This window comes from Cherax quadricarinatus, chromosome 8 (assembly GCF_038502225.1).
Source record: "Cherax quadricarinatus isolate ZL_2023a chromosome 8, ASM3850222v1, whole genome shotgun sequence".
Lineage (NCBI taxonomy): Eukaryota > Metazoa > Arthropoda > Malacostraca > Decapoda > Parastacidae > Cherax > Cherax quadricarinatus.
The window spans coordinates 22,408,007-22,422,613 of NC_091299.1; the positions used below are offsets into that span (position 1 = coordinate 22,408,007).

The window sequence follows — 14,607 nt, forward strand, 5'->3', positions numbered from 1 at the left end:
TTCTGACAGACATAAACATTGTGTCCCATGCTTCTGACAGACATAAACATTGTGTTCCATGCTTCTGACAGACATGAACATTGTGACCCATGCTTCTGACAGACATAAACATTGTGTTCCATGCTTCTGACAGACATAAACATTGTGTTCCATGCTTCTGACAGACATGAACATTGTGTTCCATGCTTCTGACAGACATAAACATTGTGACCCATGCTTCTGACAGACATAAACATTGTGTTCCATGCTTCTGACAGACATAAACATTGTGTACCATGCTTCTGACAGACATAAACATTGTGACCCATGCTTCTGACAGACATAAACATTGTGTACCATGCTTCTGACAGACATAAACATTGTGTTCCATGCTTCTGACAGACATGAACATTGTGTTCCATGCTTCTGACAGACATAAACATTGTGTTCCATGCTTCTGACAGACATAAACATTGTGTTCCATGCTTCTGACAGACATGAACATTGTGTTCCATGCTTCTGACAGACATGAACATTGTGTACCATGCTTCTGACAGACATAAACATTGTGTTCCATGCTTCTGACAGACATAAACATTGTGTTCCATGCTTCTGACAGACATGAATATTGTGTACCATGCTTCTGACAGACATAAACATTGTGTTCCATGCTTCTGACAGACATAAACATTGTGTTCCATGCTTCTGACAGACATGAACATTGTGTACCATGCTTCTGACAGACATAAACATTGTGTTCCATGCTTCTGACAGACATAAACATTGTGTTCCATACTTCTGACAGACATGAACATTGTGTTCCATGCTTCTGACAGACATGAACATTGTGTTCCATGCTTCTGACAGACATAAACATTGTGTTCCATGCTTCTGACAGACATAAACATTGTGTTCCATGCTTCTGACAGACATGAACATTGTGTTCCATGCTTCTGACAGACATGAACATTGTGTTCCATGCTTCTGACAGACATAAACATTGTGTTCCATGCTTCTGACAGACATAAACATTGTGTTCCATGCTTGTCACAGACATAAACATTGTGTTCCATGCTTCTGACAGACATAAACATTGTGTTCCATGCTTCTGACAGACATAAACATTGTGTTCCATGCTTCTGACAGACATAAGCATTGTGTTCCATGCTTGTCACAGACATAAACATTGTGTTCCATGCTTCTGACAGACATAAACATTGTGTTCCATGCTTCTGACAGACATAAACATTGTGTTCCATGCTTCTGACAGACATAAACATTGTGTTCCATGCTTCTGACAGACATAAACATTGTGTTCCATGCTTCTGACAGACATAAACATTGTGTTCCATGCTTGTCACAGACATAAACATTGTGTTCCATGCTTCTGACAGACATAAACATTGTGTTCCATGCTTCTGACAGACATAAACATTGTGTTCCATGCTTGTCACAGACATAAACATTGTGTTCCATGCTTCTGACAGACATAAACATTGTGTTCCATGCTTGTCACAGACATAAACATTGTGTTCCATGCTTCTGACAGACATAAACATTGTGTTCCATGCTTCTGACAGACATAAACATTGTGTTCCATGCTTGTCACAGACATAAACATTGTGTTCCATGCTTCTGACAGACATAAACATTGTGTTCCATGCTTCTGACAGACATAAACATTGTGTTCCATGCTTCTGACAGACATAAACATTGAGTCCCATGCTTCTCACAGACATAAACATTGTGTTCCATGCTTCTCACAGACATAAACATTGTGTTCCATGCTTCTGACAGACATAAACATTGAGTCCCATGCTTCTCACAAACATTTTATCCTATGCTTCTCACAGAGAAATACTCAGTCACATGTGTGTGTCACAGTCTTCGGTGTGTATTCCTACACAGTTTCCAGCATGTATGAGACGTCTGGCTGGTTCAAGACTCGGTCGTAGCAGCAGTGTGTGAGAGGTCTGGCTGGTTCAAGGCTCGGTCGTAGCAACAGTGTGTGAGAGGTCTGGCTGGTTCAAGGCTCGGTCGTAGCAGCAGTGTGTGAGAGGTCTGGCTGGTTCAAGGCTCGGTCGTAGCAACAGTGTGTGAGAGGTCTGGCTGGTTCAAGGCTCGGTCGTAGCAGCAGTGTGTGAGAGGTCTGGCTGGTTCAAGGCTCGGTCGTAGCAACAGTGTGTGAGAGGTCTGGCTGGTTCAAGGCTCGGTCGTAGCAGCAGTGTGTGAGAGGTCTGGCTGGTTCAAGGCTCGCTCGTAGCAGCAGTGTGTGAGAGGTCTGGCTGGTTCAAGGCTCGGTCGTAGCAGCAGTGTGTGAGAGGTCTGGCTGGTTCAAGGCTCGGTCGTAGCAGCAGTGTGTGAGAGGTCTGGCTGGTTCAAGGCTCGGTCGTAGCAACAGTGTGTGAGAGGTCTGGCTGGTTCAAGGCTCGGTCGTAGCAGCAGTGTGTGAGAGGTATGGCTGGTTCAAGGCTCGGTCGTAGCAACAGTGTGTGAGAGGTCTGGCTGGTTCAAGGCTCGGTCGTAGCAACAGTGTGTGAGAGGTCTGGCTGGTTCAAGGCTCGGTCGTAGCAACAGTGTGTGAGAGGTCTGGCTGGTTCAAGGCTCGGTCGTAGCAACAGTGTGTGAGAGGTCTGGCTGGTTCAAGGCTCGGTCGTAGCAACAGTGTGTGAGAGGTCTGGCTGGTTCAAGGCTCGGTCGTAGCAGCAGTGTGTGAGAGGTCTGGCTGGTTCAAAGCTCGGTCGTAGCAGCAGTGTGTGAGAGGTCTGGCTGGTTCAAGGCTCGGCCGTAGCAGCAGTGTGTGAGAGGTCTGGCTGGTTCAAAGCTCGGTCGAAGCAGCAGTGTGTGAGAGGTCTGGCTGGTTCAAAGCTCGGTCGTAGCAGCAGTGTGTGAGAGGCCTGGTTGGTTCAAAGCTCGGTCGTACCAGTAGTGTGTGAGAGGTCTGGCTGGTTCAAGGCTCGGTCGAAGCAGCAGTGTGTGAGAGGTCTGGCTGGTTCAAAGCTCGGTCGAAGCAGCAGTGTGTGAGAGGTCTGGCTGGTTCAAAGCTCGGTCGTAGCAGCAGTGTGTGAGAGGCCTGGTTGGTTCAAAGCTCGGTCGTACCAGTAGTGTGTGAGAGGTCTGGCTGGTTCAAAGCTCGGTCGAAGCAGCAGTGTGTGAGAGGTCTGGCTGGTTCAAGGCTCGGTCGTAGCAGCAGTGTGTGAGAGGTCTGGCTGGTTCAAAGCTCGGTCGAAGCAGCAGTGTGTGAGAGGTCTGGCTGGTTCAAAGCTCGGTCGAAGCAGCAGTGTGTGAGAGGTCTGGCTGGTTCAAAGCTCGGTCGAAGCAGCAGTGTGTGAGAGGTCTGGCTGGTTCAAAGCTCGGTCGAAGCAGCAGTGTGTGAGAGGTCTGGCTGGTTCAAGGCTCGGTCGTAGCAGCAGTGTGTGAGAGGTCTGGCTGGTTCAAGGCTCGGTCGTAGCAGCAGTGTGTGAGAGGTCTGGCTGGTTCAAGGCTCGGTCGTAGCAGCAGTGTGTGAGAGGTCTGGCTGGTTCAAGGCTCGCTCGGTCGAAGCAGCAGTGTGTGAGAGGTCTGGCTGGTTCAACGCTCGGTCGTAGCACCAGTGTGTGAGAGGTGGCTGGCTAGCAGCAGTGTGTGAGAGGTCTGGCTGGTTCAAAGCTCGGTCGTAGCAGCAGTGTGTGAGAGGTGGCTGGTTCAGTGTGTGAGAGGTCTGGCTGGTTCAAGGCTCGCTCGTAGCAGCAGTGTGTGAGAGAGGCTCGTAGCAGCAGTGTGTGAGGTTCAAAGCTCGGTCGAAGCAGCAGTGTGTGAGAGGTCTGGCTGGTTCAAAGCTCGGTCGTAGCAGCAGTGTGTGAGAGGCCTGGTTGGTTCAAAGCTCGGTCGTACCAGTAGTGTGTGAGAGGTCTGGCTGGTTCAAGGCTCGGTCGAAGCAGCAGTGTGTGAGAGGCTCGGTCGTCGTAGCAGCAGTGTGTGAGAGCAGCAGTGTGTGAGAGGTCTGGCTGGTTCAAGGCTCGGTCGTCAGTGTGTGAGAGGTCTGGCTGGTTCAAAGAAGCTCGGTCGAAGCAGCAGTGTGTGAGAGGTCTGGCTGGTTCAAGGCTCGCTCGTAGCAGCAGTGTGTGAGAGGTCTGGCTGGTTCAAAGCTCGGTCGAAGCAGCAGTGTGTGAGAGGTCTGGCTGGTTCAAAGCTCGGTCGAAGCAGCAGTGTGTGAGAGGTCTGGCTGGTTCAAAGCTCGGTCGAAGCAGCAGTGTGTGAGAGGTCTGGCTGGTTCAAGGCTCGCTCGTAGCAGCAGTGTGTGAGAGGTCTGGCTGGTTCAAAGCTCGGTCGAAGCAGCAGTGTGTGAGAGGTCTGGCTGGTTCAAAGCTCGGTCGTAGCAGCAGTGTGTGAGAGGTCTGGCTCGGCTCGGTCGTAGCAGCAGTGTGTGAGAGGTCTGGCTGGTTCAAAGCTCGGTCGTAGCAGCAGTGTGTGAGAGGTCTGGCTGGTTCAAAGCTCGGTCGTAGCAGCAGTGTGTGAGAGGTCTGGCTGGTTCAAAGCTCGGTCGTAGCAGCAGTGTGTGAGAGGTCTGGCTGGTTCAAGGCTCGGTCGTAGCAGCAGTGTGTGAGAGGTCTGGCTGGTTCAAAGCTCGGTCGAAGCAGCAGTGTGTGAGAGGTCTGGCTGGTTCAAGGCTCGGTCGTAGCAGCAGTGTGTGAGAGGTCTGGCTGGTTCAAAGCTCGGTCGTACCAGCAGTGTGTGAGAGGTCTGGCTGGTTCAAAGCTCGGTCGTAGCAGCAGTGTTATTAACTTCGAATTTTACCTATACACTACCGCCAAGAAAAAAAATAATCTCAGTGCGTGTACATACATGGAGAGATGTACCACTCGGGGTGAATATTCACTTAGGGATATACACTTGGGTATATCTGCTGGTTGGTTGAGGCGAGTGATATACTGCATGTCAGATTGTTGTTGTTTGTTCAGTTTCTGACTTTACGACGTTTGAACGTAGTGACTTATGAATAAGTAATGTACAAAGACTGATAGCGGTGATAAGTCGTCCCAAATAATGTTCGGGAATAGTGCTTAGCTGTTAGGAAGGAAACACCGGTACCAAGATACCAGTGTGTTACTGGACCAGTGTTGCTGGTGGTGGTGTTGTAGTATATTCTGGCAGGACCATCACTGGTCCAGTGGTGGTGGTGTTGTAGTATATTCTGACAGGACCATCACTGGTCCAGTGGTGGTGGTGGTGGTGTTGTAGTATACTCTGGCAGGACCATCACTGGTCCAGTGGTGGTGGTGGTGGTGTAGTATATTCTGGCAGGACCATCACTGGTCCAGTGGTGGTGGTGGTGGTGTTGTAGTATACTCTGGCAGGACCATCACTGGTCCAGTGGTGGTGGTGGTGGTGTAGTATACTCTGGCAGGACCATCACTGGTCCAGTGGTGGTGGTGGTGGTGGTGTAGTATACTCTGGCAGGACCATCACTGGTCCAGTGGTGGTGGTGGTGGTGGTGTAGTATACTCTGGCAGGACCATCACTGGTTCAGTGGTGGTGGTGGTGGTGTAGTATACTCTGGCAGGACCATCACTGGTCCAGTGGTGGTGGTGGTGGTGTAGTATACTCTGGCAGGACCATCACTGGTCCAGTGGTGGTGGTGGTGGTGGTGTAGTATACTCTGGCAGGACCATCACTGGTCCAGTGGTGGTGGTGGTGGTGGTGTAGTATACTCTGGCAGGACCATCACTGGTTCAGTGGTGGTGGTGGTGGTGTAGTATACTCTGGCAGGACCATCACTGGTCCAGTGGTGGTGGTGGTGGTGTAGTATACTCTGGCAGGACCATCACTTGTTCAGTGGTGGTGGTGGTGGTGTTGTAGTATATTCTGGCAGGACCATCACTGGTCCAGTGGTGGTGGTGGTGGTGTAGTATACTCTGGCAGGACCATCACTGGTCCAGTGGTGGTGGTGGTGGTGTAGTATACTCTGGCAGGACCATCACTGGTTCAGTGGTGGTGGTGGTGGTGTAGTATACTCTGGCAGGACCATCACTGGTTCAGTGGTGGTGGTGGTGGTGTAGTATACTCTGGCAGGACCATCACTGGTCCAGTGGTGGTGGTGGTGGTGTAGTATACTCTGGCAGGACCATCACTGGTCCAGTGGTGGTGGTGGTGGTGTAGTATACTCTGGCAGGACCATCACTGGTTCAGTGGTGGTGGTGGTGGTGTAGTATACTCTGGCAGGACCATCACTGGTCCAGTGGTGGTGGTGGTGGTGGTGTAGTATACTCTGGCAGGACCATCACTGGTTCAGTGGTGGTGGTGGTGGTGTAGTATACTCTGGCAGGACCATCACTGGTTCAGTGGTGGTGGTGGTGGTGGTGGTGTAGTATACTCTGGCAGGACCATCACTGGTCCAGTGGTGGTGGTGGTGGTGTAGTATACTCTGGCAGGACCATCACTGGTCCAGTGGTGGTGGTGGTGGTGTAGTATACTCTGGCAGGACCATCACTGGTTCAGTGGTGGTGGTGGTGGTGTAGTATACTCTGGCAGGACCATCACTGGTTCAGTGGTGATTGTGGTGGTGTAGTATACTCTGGCAGGACCATCACTGGTTCAGTGGTGCTGGTGGTGGTGTAGTATACTCTGGCAGGACCATCACTGGTCCAGTGGTGGTGGTGTAGTATACTCTGGCAGGACCATCACTGGTTCAGTGGTGGTGGTGGTGGTGTAGTATACTCTGGCAGGACCATCACTGGTTCAGTGGTGGTGGTGGTGGTGTTGTAGTATATTCTGGCAGGACCATCACTGGTCCAGTGGTGGTGGTGGTGGTGTTGTAGTATATTCTGGCAGGACCATCACTGGTCCAGTGGTGGTGGTGGTGGTGTAGTATACTCTGGCAGGGCCATCACTGAACCACTGGTACACCACTGGGCCATTACTGGACCACTGAACCACTGGACCATCACTAGTCCATCACTGGACTATCACTGGTCCATCACTGGACCATCACTGGTCCATCATTAGACTAACACCGGACCATCACTGGACCATCACCGGACCATCGCTGGTCCAGTGGTGGTGGTGTAGTATACTCTGGCAGGACTATCACTGGTCCATCACTGGACCATCACTGGGCCATCACTGGACCACTAGGCCATCACTAGTCCATCACTGGTCCATTACTGGGTCCACCACTGGTCCATCACTGGTCCATCACTGGACCATCACTAGACCATCACTGGACCATCACTGGACCATCACTGGTTCATCACCGGACCATTAATGGTCCACAACAGGACCATCACCGGACCATCACTGGACCATCACTGGTCCATCACTGGACCATCACTGGTCCATCACTGGAGCAGTTGAGAGAGTGGGTGAGATGTTATCAACAAATTTTGTTGAAAATAAGAAAAAGTTTAGGAGTGAGATTAATAAGTTGAGAAAACTTTGGGAAAGAATGAATTTGTTAGCTAAAAATAGGAGAAGAGAGTTATTAAATGGAGAGTTAGAGGCATCAGGAAGGTGGAAGGAATATTTTGAGGAATTGCTAAATGTTGATGAAGATAGGGAAGCTGTGATTTCATGTATAGGGCAAGGAGGAATAACATCTTGTAGGAGTGAGGAAGAGCCAGTTGTGAGTGTGGGGGAAGTTCGTGAGGCAGTAGGTAAAATGAAAGGGGGTAAGGCAGCCGGAATTGATGGGATAAAGATAGAAATGTTTAAAGCAGGTGGGGATATAGTTTTGGAGTGGTTGGTGCAATTATTTAATAAATGTATGGAAGAGGGTAAGGTACCTAGGGATTGGCAGAGAGCATGCATAGTTCCTTTGTATAAAAGCAAAGGGAGACAAAAGAAAGTGTAAAAATTATAGGGTAATAAGTCTGCTGAGTATACCTGGTAAAGTGTATGGTAGAGTTATTATTGAAAGAATTAAGAGTAAGACGGAGAGTAGGATAGCAGATGAACAAGGAGGCTTTAGGAAAGGTAGGGGGTGTGTGGACCAGGTGTTTACAGTGAAACTATAGGTGAACAGTATATAGATAAGAGTAAAGAGGTTTTTGTGGCATTTATGGATTTGGAAAAGGCATATGGCAGGGTGGATAGGGGTGTAATATGGTAGATGTTGCAAATGTTCGGAATAGAAGGTAGGTTACTAAAAGCAGTGAAGAGCTTTTACAAAGATTGTGAGGCTCAGGTTAGAGTATGTAGGAGAGAGGGAGATTATTTCCCAGTAAAAGTAGTCCTCAGACAAGGATGTGTGATGTCACCAGTGTTCAGTATATTTACAGATGAGGTTGTAAGGGAAGTGAATGCTCGGGTGTTGGCAAGAGGTGTGGGATTAAAAGATAAAGAATCTAACACAAAGTGGGAGTTGTCACAGTTGCTCTTTGCTGATTACACTGTGCTTTTGGGAGATTTTGAAGAGAAGTTGCAGAGGTTGGTGGATGAGTTTGGTAGGGAATGTAAAAGAAGAAAATTAAAAGTGAATACAGGAAAGAGTAAAGTGATGAGGATAACAAAAAGATTACGTGACGAAAGATTGGATATCAGGTTGGAGGGAGAGAGTATGGAGGAGGTGAATGTATTCAGATATTTAAGAGTGGACGTGTCAGCAGATGGGTCTATGAACGATGAGGTGAATCATAGAATTGATGAGGGGAAAAAGGTGAGTGGTGCACTTAGGAGTCTGTGGAGACAAAGAACTTTGTCCATGGAAGCAAAGAAGGGAATGTATGCGAGTATAGTTATACCAATGCTCTTATATGGGTGTGAAGCATGGGTGGTGAATGTTGCAACAAGGAGAAGGCTGGAGGCAGTGAAGATGTCATGTTTGTGAGCAATGTGTGGTGTGAATATAATGCAGAGAATTCGTAGTTTTGGAAATTAGGAGGTGTGGGATTACTAAAACTATTATGCAGAGGGCTGAGGAGGGGTTGTTGAGGTGGTTTAGACATGTAGAGAGGAAGGAACAAAATAGAATGACTTTGAGAGTGTAAAAATCTGTAGTGGAGGGAAGGCGGGGTAGGGGTCGGCCTAGGCAAGGTTGGAAGGAGGAGGTAAAGGAGGTTTTGTGTGCGAGGAGCTTGGACTTCTAGCAAGCATGCGTGAGCATATTAGATAGGAGCGAATGGAGGCAAATGGTTTTTAGGACTTGACGTGCTGTTGGAGTGTGAACAAGGTAACATTTATGAAGGGATTCAAGGAAACCGGCAGGCCGGACTGAGTCCTGAAGATGATAAGTACAGTGTCTGCACTCTGAAGGAGGGGTGTTAATGTTGCAGTTTTATAACTGAAGTGTAAGTGCGCCTCTGGCGAGACAGTAATGGAGTGAATGATGGTGAAAGTTTTTCTTTTTCGGGCCACCCTACCTTGGTGGGAGACGGCCTATGTGTTAATTAAAAATAAATTGCCATGGGTTCGATCGCCACAAATTCTCTGATTTGATTTCCACCGCATGTATGTTGCAGGGTCGAGACTGTCCAATAAAGTAGTGTATATTCACAGGAAGAGCAAATCTGTACAATATATAGAATTGTAGAGGAATTCATAGCGAGCAGTTGCATGATTCTTGGCTGCATGATCTACCTCATATCCGACACAGACAAAGATGTCAGCCACAGCACCGTGTCTTCCTTTGCAGATGACACCCGAATCTGCATGGCAGTGTCTTCCATTGCAGACACTGCAAAGCTCCAGGCAGACATCAACCAAATCTTTCAGTGGGCTGCAGAAAACAATATGAAGTTCAACGATGAGAAATTTCAATTACTCAGATATGGTAAACATGAGGAAATTAAATCTTCATCAGAGTACAAAACAAATTCTGGCCACAAAATAGAGCGAAACACCAACGTCAAAGACCTGGGAGTGATCATGTCGGAGGATCTCACCTTCAAGGACCATAACATTTTATCAATCGCATCTGCTAGAAAAATGACAGGATGGATAATGAGAACCTTCAAAACTAGGGAGGCCAAGCCCATGATGACACTCTTCAGGTCACTTGTTCTATCTAGGCTGGAATATTGCTGCACACTAACAGCACATTTCAAGGCAGGTGAAATTGCTGACCTAGAAAATGTACAGAGAACTTTCATGGCGCGCATAACGGAGATAAAACACCTCAATTACTGGGAGCGCTTGAGGTTCCTAAAACTGTATTCCCTGGAACGCAGGCGGGAGAGACACATGATTATATACACCTGGAAAATCCTAGAGGGACTAGTACCGAACTTGCACACGAAAATCACTCCCTACGAAAGCAAAAGACTTGGCAGACGATGCACCATCCCCCCAATGAAAAGCAGGGGTGTCACTAGCACGTTAAGAGACCATACAATAAGTGTCAGGGGCCCGAGACTGTTCAACTGCCTCCCAGCATACATAAGGGGGATTACCAACAGACCCCTGGCAGTCTTCAAGCTGGCACTGGACAAGCACCTAAAGTCAGTTCCTGATCAGCCGGGCTGTGGCTCGTACGTTGGTTTGCGTGCAGCCAGCAGCAACAGCCTGGTTGATGAGGCTCTGATCCACCAGGAGGCCTGGTCACAGACCGGGCCGCGGGGGCGTTGACCCCCGGAACTCTCTCCAGGTAAACTCCAGGTAAACCTGCCTCATCCGAAGACAGTTTCAAGGTGTAGACTTAGATATACGTATTCCCTTCCGAGGATATATAGTTCATCAGAGTGGTATATATCTTTCATTCATTGTCAGAGCAGTACCATCAGTGCCATCATGCTCCCTAGAGCCCATCACCTGGTGTTTATCAACAGTGACTGTGCTATATTAATGCTTATCCCGACCAAACATACCCACTAATTTGTGATTGATGGCGGGCTGGTGAGTGGGCACCTAGTGTCTTGTATAAGTTGATGTTATAATGCAGTCACTTGTGTAGGTGAGGGATTCACGAGTGAGGTGAAGCAGGTCTCTTAGGCGGACATACCAGAGCAAGGCACCCAAAACACTCCACTGTGGTGGTACGCTACCATCGTTTGAACACCTTTCAGACCACATTAGTGCAGAGAATGTAAGCAAAACAGACCACTACTCTCTCTCTCTCTCTCTCTCTCTCTCTGTCTACCTATCTATCTATATATCAATCTATCTATCTATCTATCTATCTTTGCATTATTTAGTGTTCTACAGACATATGAACTATACAGTACCATCCGTGCTACCACGACCTGTTCCTCCAACCTGAGGCTGCTTCTGATGCGTGTTCTCAGGTGTCATTTAATAAAAATGCATCAGAATTTGATTCCAGGTGTCAGTCAGTATTGCAAACTAAGTGTCAACGTTACAAGGTTGTGTTTATGTCTTCCTGTGAGCTAAGATGACAAGCCACATTGTCCTTGTACCTCCCTTAAAGCCGCCACATTGTCCTTGTACCTCCCTTAAAGCCGCCACATCAAGCTATTGTTTTGTACTGACCAGCCTGCAGGAAGTCCAGCTTTTTTTCATGCTTATTTATCTACATATATTTTAAAGAAGAATTCTCACACTTTGGAGGAAGATGGGTTTTTATATATATATATATATATATATATATATATATATATATATATATATATATATATATATATATAACAAGACGGCCGTCTCCCACCGAGGCAGGGTGACCCAGAAAGAAAGAAAATCCCCAAAAAGAAAATACTTTCATCATCATTCAACACTTTCACCACACTCACACATTATCACTGTTTTTGCAGAGGTGCTCAGAATACAACAGTTTAGAAGTATATACGTATAAAGATACACAACATATCCCTCCAAACTGCCAATATTGTACTTCCCATTTCCAGGACTCAAGTCCGGCTATATAAAATAACCGGTTTCCCTGAATCCCTTCACTAAATATTACCCTGCTTACACTCCAACAGCTCGTCAGGTCCCAAATACCATTCGTCTCCATTCACTCCTATGTAACACGCTCACCCACGCTTGCTGTAAGTCCAAGCCCCTCGCCCACAAAACCTCCTTTACCCCCTCCCTCCAACCATTTTGAGGACGACCTCTGCCCCACCTTCCTTCCCCTAGATATATATATATATATATATATATATATATATATATATATAAACACTGATCTCTGGCTGAAGGAGACTCGAACCTACGAACCTTGGAACAAGGTACGCAGTGCTATACCATTCACACCACACTGGACCAATACCTTCGCCTGCTCTTGCGAATTCCTTGCATTGTTAAAATCTCTAGTAAGGCTGATGCATGCAGGGGATGAGATGAAAAGCTGTAAGCCTTCTCCCTGAAAGCTGGCTGCCTTGGATCAAAGTCTAACCAAGGTATTGGTCCAGTGTGGTGAGAATGGTATAGCACTATGTGCCTTGTTCCAAGGTTCGAGTCTCCTTCAGCCAGAGATCAGTGTTTGTGTATATTTTGCCTGCTCTTTGCGAATTCCTTGCATATGAAGAAGAAAGAAAATATATATATGTATATATATATATATATATATATATATATATATATATATATATGTCGTGCCGAATAGGCAGAACTTGCGATGTTGGCTTAAATAGCAACGCTCAATTTGTCATATAGGATAAGCGAAAATTTGTGTATGCAATAATTTCGCCAAAATCATTCTGAACCTAACGAAAAAAATATATTTCACTGTGTTTGTTTAGTATTAAATTACTGTAAACAAATCTAAAATATATTTAGTTGGGTTAGGCTAAAATAAATTGTTCTTGTTATAATAAGGTTAGGTAAGTTTTCTAAGTTCTTTTTGGTGCAAAATTATAAATTTTTACATCAACATTAATGAAAAATATATATCTTTAAACGTATAAGAGAAAATTTTAGAAAGGACTTAATTTTAAATGAGTTCTTGCTAATTGGCCAGTTTTACATATTCGGCACGACATATATATATATCCGGGAGCAAGGGGCTAGTAACCCCTTCTCCCGTATAAATTACTAAATTTAAAAAGAGAAACTTTTGTTTTTCTTTTTGGGCCACCCTGTCTTGGTGGGATACGGCCGGTGTGTTGAAAAAAAAATATATGTATATATTTATATATATATATTGTAATACTTCAGTCTAATGCAGAATATGATTGTAAATCATCTGGGAGAGAAAACCATATAGGGAGAGGCTTGAAGGATGTAAATACAACCAGACAGGAGATAAATACGAGTGATGTACTGAATGATACAAGCGTGGGTTGTCAGTCACCAACATGGACTCAGACTGTGGCTGTGACTGTGGCTGTGACTGTGGCTGTGACTGTGGCTGTGACTGTGGCTGTGACTGTGGCTGTGACTGTGGCTGTGACTGGGGTCATGTGCAACACCAACCTTCATGTCATTAAATTCTCGTTATGGTGTTGCTGTGTTGCAGACGCCCACGAGCAAGCGCTGCACGCCCGCGAGGAGTGGGAGGCCGCCCACCGCCGCCTTCCTGCAGAAGAGGAGGTGAAGAGGAAGCGGAGGAGGAGGAGGAGGAAGAGAAGTGTAAGTGTGGAGAGGAACGTAGAGGTGACGGTGGTGGCTGACAAGAAGATGGTCGATTTCTACTCTAACGAGGATATAAACACCTACATTCTCACAGTGATGAATATGGTGAGTGAGTCGAGGGGAGGAGAAGAAGAAGGAAAGAACAGAGGTAAGGAAGGAGAGAAGTAGACAATGAAACATGAAGGTGAGGCAGAATAACAAAAATGAGATTTATTTAGAATTTCCATAGAATATCTTATAAGATAGTAACTGGAAGATGTCTTGTGCTTTACTATCCTCGCCTCAGACACTTGGATAATACACGATAGTTCTTAATCTAGGTAGTAGTAGTAGTAGTAGTAGTAGTAGTAGTAGTAGTAGTAGTAGTAGTAGTAGTGGAGAGTTCTCAGCAGAGAGCCTCGGTCCTCTGCTATCTTCCTCATGTACTCCCATACACAGCCATGTACCTCAGTGTACTCCTTGGACAATGTCATGTATAGTACTCTCTTACCTTAGTGAGGTCAAAGCGTATTTACCTCTTGTATTGACCTCTGTTATGTTACCACCTCAGGTATCGAGTGTTTACCATGACGCCAGTATTGGTAACGCTGTCAACATCTACGTTGTCAGGATAATGTTGCTGGAGGACCCGCAGTATGAGGTAGGTCTACACCTGACCTGTAATGACTTGCAGTATGAGGTAGGTCACTACGTGACTTGGAACGACCTGCATTATATACTGAATATACAGAGACATTTCTCGTGTGTGTGGTGTGTGTGTGTGTGTGTGTGTGTGTGTGTGTGTGTGTGTGTGTATGTGTGTGTGTGTGTGTGTGTGTGTGTGTGTGTGTGTGTTCTGCGGTCTTCTTTGCCCTCCTCCGATCTTCATGACTTTGCATTTGGCGGGGTTAAATTCTAGGAGCCAGTTTCGGGACCACACATCCAGCCTGTCCAGGTCTCTTTGTAGACCTGTCTGGTCCGCATCTGATTTAATTCTCCTCATTAACTTCACGTCATCTGCAAACAGGGACACTTCTGAGTCTACCCTTTCCGTCATGTCGTTCACATATACTAAGAATAGCACTGGTCCCAGGACTGACCCCTGTGGGACCCGGCTCGTCACTGGCGCCCACTGTGATACCTCATCACGGACCATGACTCGCTGTTGCCTCCCTGTTAGGTATTCTCTGATCAATTGCAGTGCCC

General features: G+C 46.8%; 1 protein-coding gene across 1 annotated transcript in view; it reads left to right on the forward strand.

Annotated features, from left to right (window-relative positions):
• The window catches only part of LOC128685248 (A disintegrin and metalloproteinase with thrombospondin motifs 6-like), a 267,981-nt gene that overhangs the window by 140,811 nt on the left and 112,563 nt on the right, over positions 1-14,607 (forward strand). Inside the window, exons 5-6 of the mRNA XM_070082935.1 lie at positions 13,307-13,527; positions 13,973-14,062. Of these exons, the coding sequence (XP_069939036.1) occupies positions 13,307-13,527; positions 13,973-14,062 (311 nt within the window). The remainder of the gene's footprint in view (positions 1-13,306; positions 13,528-13,972; positions 14,063-14,607) is intronic.